At 39.2% G+C, this 17,334-nt stretch overlaps 1 protein-coding gene across 1 annotated transcript in view; it reads right to left on the bottom strand.

Annotated features, from left to right (window-relative positions):
* The window catches only part of YIPF4 (Yip1 domain family member 4), a 33,928-nt gene extending 29,204 nt beyond the window's left edge, over positions 1-4,724 (bottom strand). The window contains exon 1 of the mRNA XM_061432028.1: positions 4,387-4,724. Coding sequence (XP_061288012.1) covers positions 4,387-4,465 — 79 coding nt within the window. The 5' untranslated portion in view covers positions 4,466-4,724. The remainder of the gene's footprint in view (positions 1-4,386) is intronic.
* Between the last annotated feature and the right edge of the window lie 12,610 nt (positions 4,725-17,334).

The following is a 17,334-nucleotide window of genomic DNA, read 5'->3' as shown; positions in this document are numbered from 1 at the left end:
TATGCAGGTCAAGAAGCAACAGTTAGAACTGGACATGGAACATCAAACTGGTTTAAAATTGGGAAAGGAGTATGTCAAGGCTATATACTGTCACCTTGCTTATTTAACTTATATGTAGAGTGCATCATCTGAAACGCCAGGCTGGATGAATCACAAGCCTGGATCAAGACTGCTGGGAGAAATATCAATAAGCTCAGATATGCAGATGACACCATCCTACTAGCAGAAAGGGAAGAGGAATTAAAGACCCTCGATCAAAGTGCAAGAGGAGAGTGAAAAGGCTGGATTAAAATTCAACATTAAAAAAAACGAAGATCACGGCATCTGGTCCCATCACTTCACGGCAAATAGATGGAGAAAAAAATGGAAACAGTGAGAGACTTTATTTTCTTGGGCTCCACAATCGCTGTGGATGGTGAATGCAGCCGTGAAATTAAAAGACACTTGCTCCGTGGAGAAAAGCTATGACAAACTTAACATATTAAAAAGCAGAGACATCACTTTGCTGACAAACGTCTATATAATCAAAGCTATGGTTTCTCCAAAAGTCATGTACGGACGTGAGAGATGGATCATCAAGAGGGCTGAGTGCCAAAGAACTGATGCTTTTGAACTGTGGTGTTGGAGAAGACTCTTGATAGTCCCTTAGACAGCAGGGAGATCAAACCAGTCAAGCCCGAATTTTCACTTGAAGGTCTGATGCTGAAGCTGAAGCTTCAATACTTTGGCCACCTGATACAAAGAGCCTACTCACTGAAAAAGACCCTGATGCTGGGAAAGACTGAGGGCAGGAGGAGAAGAGGGCAACAGAGAATAAGATGGTTGGATGGCATCACCAACTCAATGGACATGAATCTGAGCAAACTCCAGGGGATAGTGAAAGACAGGGAAGCGCGGTGTGCTGCAGCGAGGTCTCAGAGAGTCAGACACGACTTAGTGACTGAACAACAACATCATAGTTTTTAAAGAATGTTCTTCCCTCTTTTCAACCTGAAGAACTTTTCCTTTAAACTGTACCTCATCTTTCGCTGAAGACATCCTTGATCCCTTCCTGCACTTAACCACTTCTACCTTTCAACCTCCTTTTTATAGTATTTATTATGTATGATGAATTTTTAAAAATCTCTTATTAAGCCATTTTTTGGTGTTAGGGACTTCTTCATATGCAGTCCCTCACGTACAGACATACTCCCTTCATTCTACATAAAAAAACATTACTTATCTTTCACAATTTGACAAAATATTACCTCTATTAAATTGTCCCTGATCTTTCAGCTATAAAAAATGTCCTCCTCTCCTGACTGATCTTTCATAATATTCTAAATCAGAGCTTCTCACGCTTTAATACGCTACACGAATCACTGAAGGATGATCTTGTCAAAATGTATACTACAATTAAGCAGATTATTCTGCATTACTAGCGCCCAGCAATGCCAATGCTGCTGATCTGTGGAAATGAAACAGGCAAAGAATCATTTATTTGTGTGATAAAAAATAAAGTCACAGGGTTGCTTTAAAGACTTCTATATAATATTTTACCTATGTATAACAGTATCGTTGTTGTTGTTCAGTCGCTAAGTCATTTCTGACTCTTCTGTGACCCCATGGACCCTGCCAGGCTCCTCTGCATTCTTGCATTTAAACACATGCATTTCATTACTGCTTTTGGATGTAGGTTTACACCACAGACTTGAATATTCAGTCTGGATTTCATTATTCACTTATTTATTCATTTACTGGCCATACATAGCTTATGTTCTTTTAACTAGTACTTATGGACCCTGCTTTTATACACATTACCTTAAGCAGTTTTCACAATATTCTTATAAGTGTGCTTTTCATTTTACTTAATGTAAGTTTATAGGAGCTATGTAATGTCGTCAATATCACACAGCTACTGTCAGAGTCAGAAGTTTAACTGAAGTCTTCCGGTTCTAAATCCAGTAAGTTTTTAGCTATACCATCCAGGTGTGCTAAATTTTGTAGTCAAAAATGTGAATGTCATATGAGACGAAAGCAGAAATCACTTATTCCTTCAACAAACAATTATGTTGTGATGTTTATATTCTGGGTTCTGTGCTAAGTACCGGATACAGAAAAGATTAGGGAAGTTTCTGAGTAACAGTTAAGCAAAGTTTCAGCAAGTAAGGAGTATTTGATTTCATCCTGGTGTAAGGAAGAGAAACTGCATTCTAAGCACGAGGACCAGGATACACATATATATGGATACAAACACCAAGGCACATTTTAGAACAAAGAACATGTACAGTTAGTAACAGTAAGTATTAAGAGACCTAAGCAGAATGTAGGACAGTATACATGAAAACATCTATAAGCTGAAAACATTCATGTTTAGACAAAAAAACATAAAAACAGAAAAGCAAGAATTTACATGGCATGCTTAGGAACGAGAGAAAAGACTTGGCGTCACAGAGTGAATGTTTATGTTAGAGAACAACAAAAAATAATTGTGGGGCCAGTTGATAATGAAACTCAAAGCAGCAGCAACACTGCTAACAAGTACTGAGCATTTAACTCTGCCAGATGTACTGCTTTGCATCTGCAAAATGTTTGCGCACTTGGCTACTATCATTCTCATTTTAAGTACATGAAAGCTGAGGTTAAGAGAGACTGAGTAATTTGCCCAATATCACATGAACAGTAACTGGTAAAGACACAATGGAAATCCAGGATTTTATACTTTATATACACTATCCAGTTTACAAAAATATATGAAAGCTGCATCATGATTTAGTGTAAAGAAATCTGAGGAGACAGAACACTAGCTCTTAATTCCAGATCCTTCGTGTGGAGGTTATTGAACTTTTCTAAGCCTCAGGTTCACTAAAACTCAGGAATAAAGCTCAGCAAGATTCTTAAAAAGATCAAACAAGTCGCTTGCTTAAAATAGTCTGTATATTCCAACTGTATAAGGTTATACACATGAGAATATTATTTATACACGTATCTATCTTTGTCTGTATTACCCTAGATATATAGGGAGTCTATACAATCTTGGAGGATATGTGGACAAGTTTGAATAAACCTTATGGATTTTACTTATCCCAGGTTTCTTGGTTTTATGTATGGAGTCAATGGATTAGTTTGCTATATTATTATCAGATTTCTTCAGTGTATTTAAGAAAGGTAATTCCTGGGGGAAGGAAGGATATGAAAACTATAAACACAGATACAAAAGTTTGAACAAACAGGCTGTGATACTAAATTACATAATTTTTTCTTAAAGTCTGGGAAATTAAGGTCACTTATTCCTCCCCAAGCACTAGGCTACCAAACGTAGATGTAACAAATTATAAACTATTTTGGGTGGCTATACTTCACCAAATTTCGGTATTACATTTAAATGTATCAGCTATGTTCTCTATGATAAAATTTTTGTTTCACATTTTGAATTATAGCCAAAATTACAGTACTTAAAAAAAAATAATAACACTCATAAAACAAAAACGAGGAAAGCAAAACAGAAAAAGGGAAAGCAAGTTCTATTAACTGAATATTACAAAACTAGTCTTCTCAGGAAACACACTATGTGTCCTTCTCGAGGATGAAATTTCTACAATTAAGAAAAATTTATTTTTTTTCATATTGAACAGGTAAGTCTCATCAATGGAAAATTACTGGTTAACAAAGTCTAACGAAAGGAGCAGATAAAGATTTCTGTTACAAGGAGTTTGGTAAAGTACACAGAAAAGGAGGAAAACAAATTCTCCCCTACTGTAGAAAAATCTCTCTAGCTTCCTCAAAACAGTATCTGGCGAAAATCTGGAGAACCTACTGGGAACACTAGGCTGGATTACAAGAAGTTTCAAACACATCTGGGTTTACTTCTCTGAACACTGTCAAATACCATGAAATAGGAGGAAAACTAGGGACGTAGGCAAAATACCAGATTCCATAAAAACCACGAACTCCTCGAGGGAGGTTAATACTTGCAGCGCCGAATCTACGCAAAAGTTATGTACTGATAAACAACAGAGCAACAGAGCCCTCCTTCCTCATTCTCATTCTCTGACACCGATCCCGGCCAATCTAACCATCAGTTTCTGAATTACAATAAGTCATTTTAGAAATAAAATCTTGGGTCCCGTGGGTGCACTCGAGGTGGGTGAGTCCGCCAGATAAACGTGACACCAGATGGTGTGGGGAGAGCCAGAAGCCGACCGAGTCACTTGGAAAGCTCCCCACGCCCCACCCTCGGCCACTCGGCCCTCTCGGAAGGCCCGGCGAACGCACAGGCTAGAGTCACCCGTAGGTCAGCTTGCTGTCCGTACCCACCAGGCCACAATCACCTCGGCATCAGAAACACCCTGCCGTGTCCGCCCGGCGTCCCCCGGGGTGACGGGCCCTTCGGGGGCCCAGTCTCACCTTCCGCGTCTGCTGAGGAGACAAAGGTGAAGTCCCCGTTAGTGGGGGTATACGCCGGGGGCGGGCCCGGCGGCTGCATCTCGCGGCCCCTCCGAGCCCGCGGCGGAGGAGGAGGCTGAGGCTGGGCCCAGGCCCCAAGGCCGCCGCGCCGCCGACCCGCACCCGCGCCCTAAGGTGGGACCCGTGAACTGGGAGATGCAGGCTGGGAGCAAGGCCGGAGACAACGCAGCTAGCCACGAAGCTATCCCCAAAGGTCTACCGAAGTGCCCTCCGTGGCGACCGCCCAGGAACCACGACGCCGGCGCCCTGACAGGACCATAACAGTGACAGCGCCGCTGTGATTGGCTCTTTGTAATCTGCTCTTCCATTGGCTCTCGGAGAAAGGTTCTGATTGGCTCTCCCTCTTGTTGATTGCGGAAGTTTACCCGGGACAGGAAGTTCATTTGTAATTCGTGGAAAACTCTGGCGTCTCACTTTTTTCATTTGTTTCCGTCAAGTCTCCTGCCTTTTGGCTTTTCTTTATATTCTCTACTTTTGTTAACTGGAGGGAGTAAAAATTTGAGAATTAGGAGTGTTTTAAACAAATCAGCCCTGGAATATCCCTAGATTCCCTTTCCTTTAGATATTAATTGTATCTCGCTCTCTTTTTAATGTTTTAATTTTGTATTGGGGTATAGCCAGTTAACAGTGTTGTGGTAGTTTCAGGCGAACAACAAAGGGGCTCAACCATACACCTACATGTATCCATTCTCCCCCAGTATCTTGACTTAAATTGTATATGGTCCTTAAGACTTACTTTTCTCATCTGTGAAATGAAGGGCTGGATTGGATACTTAAAAAAAAAAAAGCTATAAATTTCCACTCAAACATTAGGGCGCTTGTCTACCACATTCCTCAGTGACTGAGGCAATTGAAGCCTGAAAAGGTAAGGAAGGAGCACAATTAGAAGAGCACCTATATCTTCTGAATTCTATTCCAGTGCTGTTTTCACAAGGTCCTGTCTGCTGATAAACTTGTTCAGTTGCTAAGTCATGCCCAACTCTTTAAAATCCCCATGAATTGCAGCATGGCCAGGCTCCCCTGTTCTTCACTATCTCCCAGAGTTTGCTCAAATTCATGTCCATTGAGTCCATGATGCTGTCTAACCATCTCATTCTCTGCCACCCCTTTCACTTTTTGCCTTCAATCTTTCCCAGCATCAGGGTCTTGTCCAATGAGTCCACTCTTCCCATCAGGTGGCTAGGTATTGGAGCTTAAGCATCAGTCCTTCCAATGAATATTCAGGGATGACTTCTTTTAGGCATGACTGGTTTGATCTTGCTGTCCAAGGGACACTCAAGACTTCTGCAGCACCACAGTTCAAAAGCATCAATTCTTTGGCACTCAGCCTTCTTTATGATCCAGCTCTCACATCTGTACGTGACTTCTGGAAAAACCACAGCTTTGACTGTATAGACTTTTGTCAGCAAAGTGATGTCTCTGCTTTTTAGTATACTGTCTAGGTTTGTCAGAGCTTTTCTTCCAAGGAGCAAGTATCTTTTAATTTTGTGGATGCAGTCACTGTCTACAGTAATTTTGGAGCCCAAGAAAATTCCAATACTTTGCCCACCTGACGCGAAGAATCTGACTCATTAGAAAAAACCCTGATAGAAAGATTGAAGGCAGCAGGAGAAGGGGATTACAGAGGATGAGATGGTTGAATGGCATCACCGACTCGATGGATATGAGTTTGAGCAAGCTCTGGGAGTTGGTGATGGACAGGGAAGCCTGGTGTGCTGCAGTTCATGGGGTCACAAAGAGTCAGACATGATTAAGCGACTGAACTGAAGAAAATAAAATCTACTTCCACTTTTTCCTCATCTATTTGCCATGAATTGATGGAACCAGATGCCATGATCTTTGTTTTTTGAATGTTGAATTTTAATCCAGCTTTTTCACTTTCCTCTTTCACCTTCATCAAGAGGATCTTTAGTTCCTCTTCACTTTCTGCCGTAAGGGTGGTGTCATCTGCATATCTGAGGTTGCTGATATTTCTCCTGGCAATCTTGATTCCAGCTTGTGAGTCATCCAGACTGGCGTTTTGCATGATGTACCCTGCATACAAGTTAAATAAGCAGGGTAATAATATACAGCTGTGATGTACTCCATTCCCAATTTTGAACCAGTTCGTTGTTCCATGTCTGGTTTTAACTGTTGCTTCTTGACCTGCATACAGGTTTCTCAGGAGGCAGGTCAGGTGGTCTGGTATTCCCATCTTTTAAGAATTTTCCACAGTTTGTTGCGATCCACACAGTCAAAGGCTTTGGCATAGTCAATAATGCGAAGTAGATGTTTTTCTGGACCTCTCTCACTTTTTTTATGATCCAATGGATGTTGGCAATTTGATCTCTGGTTCCTCTGCTTTTTCTAAATCCAGCTTGAACATCTGGAAGTTCACAGTTCACGTACTGTTGAAGCCTGGCTTGGAGAAATTTGAGCATTACTTTGCTAGCATGTGAAATGAGTGCAATTGTGCAGTAGTTTGAGCATTCTTTGGCATTGCCTTTCTTTGGGATTGGAATGAAAACTGACTTTTTCCAGTCCTGTGGCCACTGCTGAGTTTTCCAAATTTGCTGGCATATTGAGTGCGGCACTTTCACAGCATCATCTTTCAGGATTTGAAAGAGCTCCACTGGAATTCCATCACCTCCACTAGCTTTGTTCGTAGTGATGCTTTCTAAGGCCCACTTGACTGCACATTCCAGGATGTCTGGCTCTAGGTGAGTGATCACACCATCGTGATTATCTGGGTCATGAAGATCCTTTTTCTACAGTTCTTCTGTGTATTCTTGCCAGCTCTTCTTAATCTCTTCTGCTTCTGTTAGATCCTTGCTGTTCTGTCCTTTATTGTGCTCATCTTTGTAAGAAATGTTTCCTTGGCATCTCCAATTTTCTTGAGGGGATCTGTAGAAGAGTACAGATCTTGTTGTTTCCCCCTTTTCTTTGCACTGTTTTTTTTAAAGAAGGGCTTCTTTTCTCTCCTTTCTAATCTCTGGAAGTCTTCATTCAGTTGGGTATATCTTTCTCTCTCTCCTTTGCTTTTCACTTCTCTTCTTTTCTCAGCTATTTGTAAGACCTTCTTTGATAAACCATTTTGTCTTTCTGCCTTTCTTTTTCATTGGAGTGGTTTTGGTCACTGCCTCCTATACAATGTTACAAATCTCTCTCCATTGTTCTTCAGGCACTCTATCCAAGCTGCATTAATGTGATGTCCAATTTTTGAGAGAAGTTTTGAGGGTATAATGAGGACAGAGTTTGAGAGAGATAAATGATAGTTCAGCAGTAGAGCAATGGGAAGTCATGGCCATTAATGTGTAAAAGGAAATACTGACAGATTTCTCACAGGAGGTAACAATTAACTTGGTACTTAAAGGGTGTATAAAAATTTTTGACCAAAGAGATATGTGGGGCTGGCAGCCTGGGTCATCACATTCCAAAGATCTGGAAACTAGAAGTCATTTACTTTACTTGGAGCTTAAGTTACATGAGAGAGGATGGCTACAGATGTGATTGCATGAATAGGTAAAGAAGAAATAATGAACAATATTGCATGCTAAAAAATGTTTTATGAAAGTGTTGGGGGAGCCTTTAAAGGAATTAGAGCAGAGGAGTGACATACTAGATATTCTTGTTAGAATAATTACTTAGGATATCCACAGTAGTGGATGTTTTGATTTGGGGAGCAGAGACTTGTGTTAGACTTTAACAAAAATATAATGTCTTGGACTAAGGTTGCAGATTGGTAATGGGGAAGAAGAAACACTGAGACATATTAAGGATTAAGAATCCGAAAGGGATTCCAGGTGGTGCAGAGGATAGGAATCCACTGCTGTGCGGGGAACACAGGGTCAATCCCTGGCCTGGGAAGCCTCCACGTGCCTCAGGGCAGCTAAGCCTGTGCACCACAACTACTGAGGCTGTGTGCCATAGTTTCTGAAACCCGAGTATCCTGGAGCCCACGGTCTGCAATGAGAAGCCACTGTAGCGAGAAACTGGTGCATCACAACTAGAGGATAGCCCCTGCTCTCTGGAACTTGAGAAAGCCTGTGCACAGCAGCCAAAACTCAGAGCAGCGGTGGATACATAAATACTTTAAAAAGTATGCATTTGAAAAAACAGCCACTTCTCTCAGTCTATGAAGATTGGCTCTGTGTCATGGCAGTCCTTCACTGATTAGCTGGTTGTGCCCTGAGCCTCGGGTCTTCACAACATGCCCCTCTCAGCATGGAATCCCCACTCTAATTCTTACCAAGATTAAATAGATTTTTCTTAAATGAATGTTTTTCCATTTGTACCCTGAGGACAATTTCTAGAGACTTTAAATAATTGTTTTTTCAAATAATTTTCTCCAATTAAACTGTGTTGTTGTTGGGGTGAGAGTGCTGAACTCTTTAGTCCACTTTGCCATAATTTTGTGCCCATCCTTTTAACTTTTCTGTATCCTTAAAGGCCAGATATGTCTTTTTGTAAATAGGACTTTTTCCCTAGAGTAACAACCTTAGCTTTTAAACTTGACCATTGAGTCCATCTACATTCATTGTAGTTACCTGGGCATTGCTATTATTATTTTTTCCATCTTGTTTTGTGCTTTCTGTTTGTCTAACTATTAAATTTAACTGTGTTTGGCTTCTCTTCTTTATTTTGATTATTTTCTCTCATTGTATTTTTTCATTTTACTAGTTTAGAGCTTATACTCTCTATTTCTATTTTCTTATCAATTGCAATGCACTTCTTTAAATCTTTTTTTAAAAAATTATTTATTTTTTAATTGAAAGATAATGGCTTTACAGAATTTTGTTGTTTTCTGTCAAACCTCAACATGAATCAGTCATAGGTATACATATATCCCCTCCCACTTAAACCTCCCTCCCATCTCCCTCCACATCCCACCCCCATAAAAGCAAATCAAACAATCAACAAAGGATAAATTTCCAAAATACACATGCAATGCACTTTTAACATCTGTACTTAACTTATCAGGCTTCCCTGGTGGCTCAGACAGTAAAGAACCCGAACTTAACTTAATCACAGTCTAAAGTTAATCAATATTATTACTCTCTCGAGATAATACAAAAACTCTAGACCACAATAACTTTGATAAGCCCCAAACAACTTGGGTGTTAGTTCTAGAAGGTCTTGTAGTTCTTCATAGAACTGTTCAGCTTCTTCAGTGTTACTGGTCGGGGAATAGACTTGGGTTACCATGATATTGAACGGTTTGTCTTGGAAATGAACAGAGATCATTCTGTCATTTTTGAGATTGCATCCAAGTACTGCATTTTAGACTCTTTTGTTGACTATGATGGCTACTGCATTTCTTCTAAGGGATTCCTGCCCACAGTTGTAGATATAATGGTCATCTGAGTTAAATTCACCCATTCCAGTCCATCTTAGTTCACTGATTCCTAGAATGTCGATGTTCACTCTTGCCATCTCCTGTTTGACCACTTCCAATTTGCCTTGATTCATGTACCTAACATTCCAGGTTCCTATGCAACATTGCTCTTTACAGCATCGAACCTTGCTTCTATCACCAGTCCCGTCCACAACTGAGTGTTGTTTTTGCTTTGGCTCCATCCCCTCATTCTTTCTGGAGTTATTTCTCCACTGATCTCCAGTAGCATATTGTGCACATACCAACCTGGGGAGTTCATCTTTCACTGTCCTATCTTTTTGCCTTTTCATACTCTTCATGGGGTTCTCAAGGCAAGAATACTTACGTGGTTTGCCCTTCCCTTTTCCAGTGGACCACATTCTGTCAGACTCTTGAGAGTCCCTTGGACTCAAGGAGATCAACCAGTCCATCCTAAAGGAGATCAGTCCTGAATTTTCATTGGAAGGACTGATGCTGAAGCTGAAACTCCAATACTTTGGCCACCTGATGCGAAGAGCTGACTCATTTGAAAAGACCCTGATGCTGGGAAAGATTGAGGGCAGGAGGAGGAGGGGACAACAGAGGATGAGATGGTTGGATGGCATCACTGACTCAATGGACATGGGTTTGGGTGGACTCCGGGAGTTGTGATGGACAGGGAGGACTGGCGTGCTGCAGTCCATGGGGTCGCAAAGAGTCAGACATGACTGAGCGACTGAACTGACTGAAACAATTTGGAAACTACTTTTGTTATAGATTTTGGTTCTCCTTCATGCTACTTTGTTACTCCACAAAAATTGATATTATGTTTTATATTGTCAGTGTTTATTTAGATTCCTTGCGCCCAATTTAATTTTCTTTAATCACCATTAGTTCTTTCACCTCTGACTTTCTACTTTTTTCTACCTGAAGTACATCTTTAAGATTTCCTTTATTGAAGATACAGTGGTGGAATAATGTGTGTTTTTATATACAGATGTCTTTATTTTCCTTCTATTTAAAAAAATGTTTGTATTGGGAACATCGTTGTGTGTGTGCATGTGTGTGCCGCTTCAGTTGTTCCCAATTCTTCAGTTGTGTCTGACTCCACAGACTGTAGTCCACCTGGCTCCTCTGTCCGTGGGATTCTCCAGGCAAGAATACTGGCGTGGGTTGCTATTTCCTCCTCCAGGTAACACCATTATGGGTCAAAAGTTACTATTTCTTAGCACATACTTCTCAAAAGGTATCCCCCTGTCTTTTGTTTTCTGGTTGCTATTGAGAAAACAGCTTCATTTCTTTGAAGATATTGTCTTCAAATATTGTCTTCTTTGGTTTCTTTTAATATGCCTTTGCCTTTCTATATGCAGAGAATGGATATTGAAATGAGTATGGTATGCATTTCTTTTTGTTTATATTACTTAGAACTTATTGCATAACCTGAACCTCAACATTGTGTCTTTCTTCAGTTCTTGAAATTTTTAGTTATTATCTTTTCCGATATTGTTCCTACTCTATTCTCTCTCTCCTCTCCTGAAACTCCAACTGGATGTATAACCATAATGGATAACATGTGCCTGATACTTACAGCTAATGGTTTCATGACTAAGTGCCAAGCATTATGGTAAAGCATTACATTAAATCATTTAATCCTCATGACATTCTCCTTAAGTAGATACTGTTATTTTACCCACCTGATGGATAACGGCTATGAGGCAGAAAAGAGTTTATCATTTGTCAAAAATCAGGGAAATACTAAGCGGCAGGACTAAGATATGAACAGAAGTCATCTAACTCGAGTCTCAGCCACAGTGTTTGAAACTGCTTTGTATTTTGCTACTCTTCAGAGTTCATTACTCTTCCTTTGATGTTTAAGGATTTCTTTGTTTTTGTTCATTTTTTTTGCTTTTTGTTTTTTTTTTTTTTCCCCACACAGCTCTGGGTGTCAACTGAATTTGGCACCTTAGCAGTCATTTTGCAGTAGTTACAACAAAATTTAAGAGAGCAGTTTTTGATGTCATTACCCAGGTGCTGCAACACACTCAGTAATCATTTTGTCAATGAGGATATAATCCTAATAAATTACAGACATTTGTTCCTCCAGTCCAGACTTTGGGCAGCTGAGGTCAGGATATTTGTGGGCTATGATTCCTGTTTCAGGAATTCGTGTCCTGTTTTTTGTTTCTTTAAATAATGGGTTTGTTGACCTTCAGAAGTGGTACACATGCTATATTTAATTTGCCTACTTGACTTTCATGTTTTAAATATTGTTTAAGAGGCTAGTCTTCAGACTGAAAAACTTTAGTTGTGATGTTTATTGAAATTAACTCAAACTTAAGTGGGAAACTCACGAATTTTTTTGTTTTGTTTTGTCTTTTAGTTTATCACTCTGTCTTATCTTAAAATTATTACATGCTTATTGAAGAAAACTGTAAAGAAAAATCATCCTGTTGTATTACCTATAGAGGTAACCACTATTAACGTCTTAAACTGTTACAATACTTTTTGAAGTATTTATATATAAGCATATATTGTATTCCATAACATTAACATTTTCTGATGTCACCATGTTTTTTCTATAACATTTTAATGTTGCCTTTTATTCATTTACTGGATATATTATAATTTGTAAACTCTCTGTATTCATTGACTTTCTTTCCAAATTTTCATAATGATAAAACAGCACCATGATAAACAACCTTATAGCTGTACTTCTGTATTAATACATATTCATGATTGTTTCCTTAGGATATATTTTTTAAAAGAGGAATAACTCAGATCAAAGAGTACGAATGTCTGAGGTTTTAAAATCCATATTTGTAAACTGTCTTCCAAGAGATAGTAACAAATAGTACCTCCATTGCCACAGTGTAAGTGTTTCCCTACCCTCATCCTTGTTATTAATACTGGATATAATTATTTTTAAAAACACGTCAATTTGATGGATATAGCATTTTTTTGTTTCCATTTTCTTTCTTTTTTTGACCACACCACACAGCATGAGGATTTTAGGTCTAACCCGGGGTTAAACCTTTGCCCCCTGCAGTGTAAGTGTGGAGTCTTAACCACTGGGCCACCAAGGAAGTCCTGAAACTATCATCTTAATGATTTCAATTATGATACTTCAGAGTGATTGAAAATGGAAGGGAATGTTTTCTATTTTGAACTAATACTAGTGAGATAAGAATGTAATACAACAAACTGTAGCATAAGGGCAAATAAATCCAAAGTGAAGTGAGGTTGCTCAGTCATGTCTGACTCTTTGTGACGCTATGGACTGTAGCCTACCAGGATCTTCTGTCCATCGGATTTTCCAGGCAAAAGTACTAGAGTGGGTTGACATTTCCTTCTCCTGGGGACCCTCCCAACCCAGGGATTGAACCCGGGTTTCCCGCATTGTAGGCAGATGCTTTACCATTTGAACCAGACCTCAGTCAATTGTCATTATATTTATAACCAAGGAAGCGTATGTTTATCCACTTGAATGGACAATAACTCCAGAAAAAATGAATTGAAAGTTTTCAAGATTTATTTAAGCATATTTGGAGCCAGTACATACCACTGCTGCTGCTGCTAAGTCACTTCAGTCGTGTCCGACTCTGTGTGACCCCATAGACAGCAGCCCACCAGGCTACCACTGCTAACTCATTTTTATCTTGGAAAATGACACTTTCATTCACTGAAGCCGGAAACTTGAATGTCATTATTGACTCCTCCCTTTCACTCATCCCTCAGGTCCCATCCAGTCTTGCTTGTTCTACATTTCAAATAGAGCTTGGAAGAAATTCTATGCATCTTCACTACTGCCACTCTTATTAAAGTTACTGTTATCTCTCGTATGGAAATCTATGACACTTCTTAACTGGTTTTGCAATGCAGCAGCTAAAGTGATCTTTTAAAACAGGAACACCATCATGCCTCTCTGAATGTAGAACCTTTTCATGGATTCCCACTGTATTTAGGATAAAATCCAAACTCTTTTCCCTTCTCCTGCATACCTCACTAGCCTCATCTCTTGTACTCTCCCACTTGCAGTCAGTCACCCAGGACAGTTTTCAATCCTCCGTGCTTGCTCTTCTCTATCTGGAAAGTTCTTCCTTGGCATTTTCAGGGCTGGTTCCATCCATTCTTGAGAACTCAGCTTAAATATCACCTTCCTAGATTCCTTGACTGCCATATTAGTCTCAATGATAGTACCCTGGCTATTTCTAGAACTTATCACAAATATGTCATTATGCTATTTATCTGCTCATTTATTTTAAATAATTTATTTATTTGGCTGTGTCTGGTCTTTGTTGTGGTATATGAACTCTTAGTTGTGGCTTGTGGGACCTTGTTCCCTGACCAGGGATTGAACTCAGGCCCCCTGCATTGGGAGAACAAAGTCTTAGCCACTGAACCACCACCAGGGAGGTCCCTGTTCATTTTTTTTTTTTTTCATTTATTTTTTTTAAAGGGTGAATAAATGAAAGTGTAAATGCATGCAAAAACCAATTTAGATACCACTTTTCACCCATAGGATGGCTATAACAAAAAAGACAATAGCAAGTGTTGACGAAGATGTAGAGGAATTAGAACCATCATAACACCACTCTCATTATTTAAAGAAAACAGTGCCACTACTTTGGAAAACAGTCTGTCAATTTCTCAAATGGTTAAACATAGATGTACTGTATGATTTAGCAGTTTTACTCCTAGGTATATCCCCAAGAGAAATGGAAACTTATGTCCACACAAAAATTTGTTCACAAACATTTATAGCATCATTATGCATAATAGACAAAAGTGGAAATAGTCTAAATGTTTATCAGTTGATGAATGGATAAGTAAAGTTGGTATATCCATATAATGGAATATTATTTGGTAATAAAAAGTAATGAGTTAATGCTACAACATAGATGAATCTTGAAAACACTAAGAGAAAGAAACCAGTCACAAAAGAGTGCATATTATGATTCCATTTATATGAAATATCCAGAATAAGGGAGTCTCTAGAGACAGCAAGTAGGGCTAGGGCTAGAGGGTGTAGGGGTTAGGGATGACAGCTAAAGAGAGCAAGTTTTCCTTTTCATTTTAGAAAATGAAAATGTTCTAAAATTGACTGTGTGTATGTTGCATAAATGGGTATACAACATTAAGAATATACTAAAAGCTACTGAATTGTACACTTTAAATAAGCAAAGTGGAAGATATTTGAATTATATCTCAATAAAAGCAGTTTAAAAAGATAAGTGAATGACCTTGTGCAGAAAGTGAATAATATCCAATCTGTAGTTTATTTGTGTATGTGTGTTAGTTGCTCAGTCATGTTCAACTCTTTTGCAACTGCATAGTCTGTAGCCCACCAGGCTCCTCTATCCGTGAAATCCTCCAGGCAAGAATACTAGAGTGGGCTGCCATTCCCTTCTCTAGGTATCTTCCTGACAAGGGATCAAACCCAGGTCTCCTGCATTGCAGGTGGATTCTTTACCATCTGAGCCACCAGGGAAGCCCAGTTTATTTTTAGCAGTTAGTAAAAGACTGAACTTCAGTTTTAACATATTTCTGTTTAAATCTTATTCTGCCACTTATTGGTTATATGAGACTGGGGAAGTTACTCCTCTGTAAATTGAGGATGATAATCATGTCGTAGGCGAGGGTTAAATGACATAACCTGCATAAAAACAATGAGCAGAGTGGTTGGCACTTAGTAAACACTCAATATGTGTCATGGTAAAAAATATTCAGCAAACTAGGAACAAAAGAGTAGCTCCTCATTCTGATAAAGGACATATGCGGTAGACAGAATAACGCCCCCCCAAAGAAAGAGTCAGACATGACCCAGCGGCCAAACAACCAACAACAGCAAAGCTGTCCACATTCTCACACCCAGAACCTGTGAACACATCACGTTACGTGGCAAAGGGAAATTAAGATTGCAGATGGAATCTTTGCCATCTTGTGGTAACAAACTTAAATGTGACAGAAAAACACAAAACATGAAAGAAACAAATGGTGACTTGCACTTCATAAAAATTAAAAATGGTTGAAGATTTTGTTAAGTCAATGAAAAAACACACCACAAACTGGGAGAAAATATTCACAATCCATATATCTGACAAATGATTTGCCTCTAGAATAATTAAAAAATTGTTACAGCTCGTCATTAAAAACATGGACAAAAGATTTGAACAGATGTTTCACCAAAGAACATATTCTTTTGATCAATAAGCATATTAAAAGTACACAACATTGTTAGTCACAATGGAAATGTAGAGTATAACCACAATGAGATGCTCCTGCAGGCTCATTAAACAGCTACATTGAAGAAGACTGATATGGGACTTCCCTGGTGGTCCAGTGGTTAAGAATCTGCCTTCCAATGCAGGAGACACAGGTTCGATCCCTGGCCGGGGAACTATTAACAAGTCCTACACACTGCAAGGCAACAAAGCCCGCGTGCCCTAGAGATTGCGCGTCGAAATTAGAGAAGCCCGCACGCCGCTGTGAAGATTCTGTGTGCCACAACCAATAACCACACAGCCAAATAAAAATAAACATTTTTTAAAAAAGAAAAAGACTGATAATACTAAGCACTGGAGAGGACGTGTATGTGGAACTCTCATACACAAAAACAAACTTCAGTAGTTGCTAATAAAGTTGAAAACATATAGTTAACATGGGATCCATGAATTGTAAGTACTTACATAAAGAAAACCTATGTCTTTGCGAAGATTTCTAGGAAATGTTCATAGTAGATTTTTTTAATTTATTTTTTGAAGGATAATTGCTTTACAGAATTTGTTGTTTTCTGTCAAACATCAATATGAATCACCCATAGGTGAGCCTCCCTCCCCTCTCCCTCCCCATCCCATCCCTCTACGTTCATACAGAGCCCCTGTTTGAGCTTCCTGAGCCATACAGCAAATTCCCGTTGGCATCTATTTTACATATGGTAATATAAGTTTCCATGTTACTCTCTCCATACATCTCACCCTCTCCTCCCTCCCCCGCCTCCCGTGTCCATAAGTCTGTTCTCTATGTGTTTCTCCATTGCTGCCTTGCAAATGAATTCATTGGTACCACCTTTCTAGATTCCATATATATGTGTAAGTATATGATATTTATCTTTCTTTTTCTGACTTACTTCACTGTATAATGGCTCTAGGTTCATCCACCTCATTAGAACTGACTCAAATGCTTTCCTTTTCATGGCTCAGTAACATTTCATTTTATTCCATAGCAGATTTATTCATAACAATCTAAAACTGGAAGCAACCCAAATGTCCATCAATAGATTAGTAGATAAATGGATAAATTGTGATATAGCCATACAATGGGATAGTACTCAGCATCAGAAGGAATGATATACTGATACGCATAGGGATATGGATGAATACCAAAGCCTTATGCTCAGTGATGAAAACAGACACAAAAATGTATATGCCTTATGATTCCATTCATATGAAATTCTAAATAAGAGAAATTATGGTCTATAATGACAAAAAGCAGATTGGTCATTGTCTGGAACCAAAGCTACAAAGAGGCTTGAGGGAAATTTTAGAGTGATAAAAAGG

Source organism: Bos javanicus, chromosome 11 (assembly GCF_032452875.1).
Source record: "Bos javanicus breed banteng chromosome 11, ARS-OSU_banteng_1.0, whole genome shotgun sequence".
Classification (NCBI taxonomy): Eukaryota; Metazoa; Chordata; class Mammalia; order Artiodactyla; family Bovidae; genus Bos; species Bos javanicus.
Note: the sequence above shows the minus strand (reverse complement) of the source record. Positions and strands in the feature narration are given on the sequence as shown.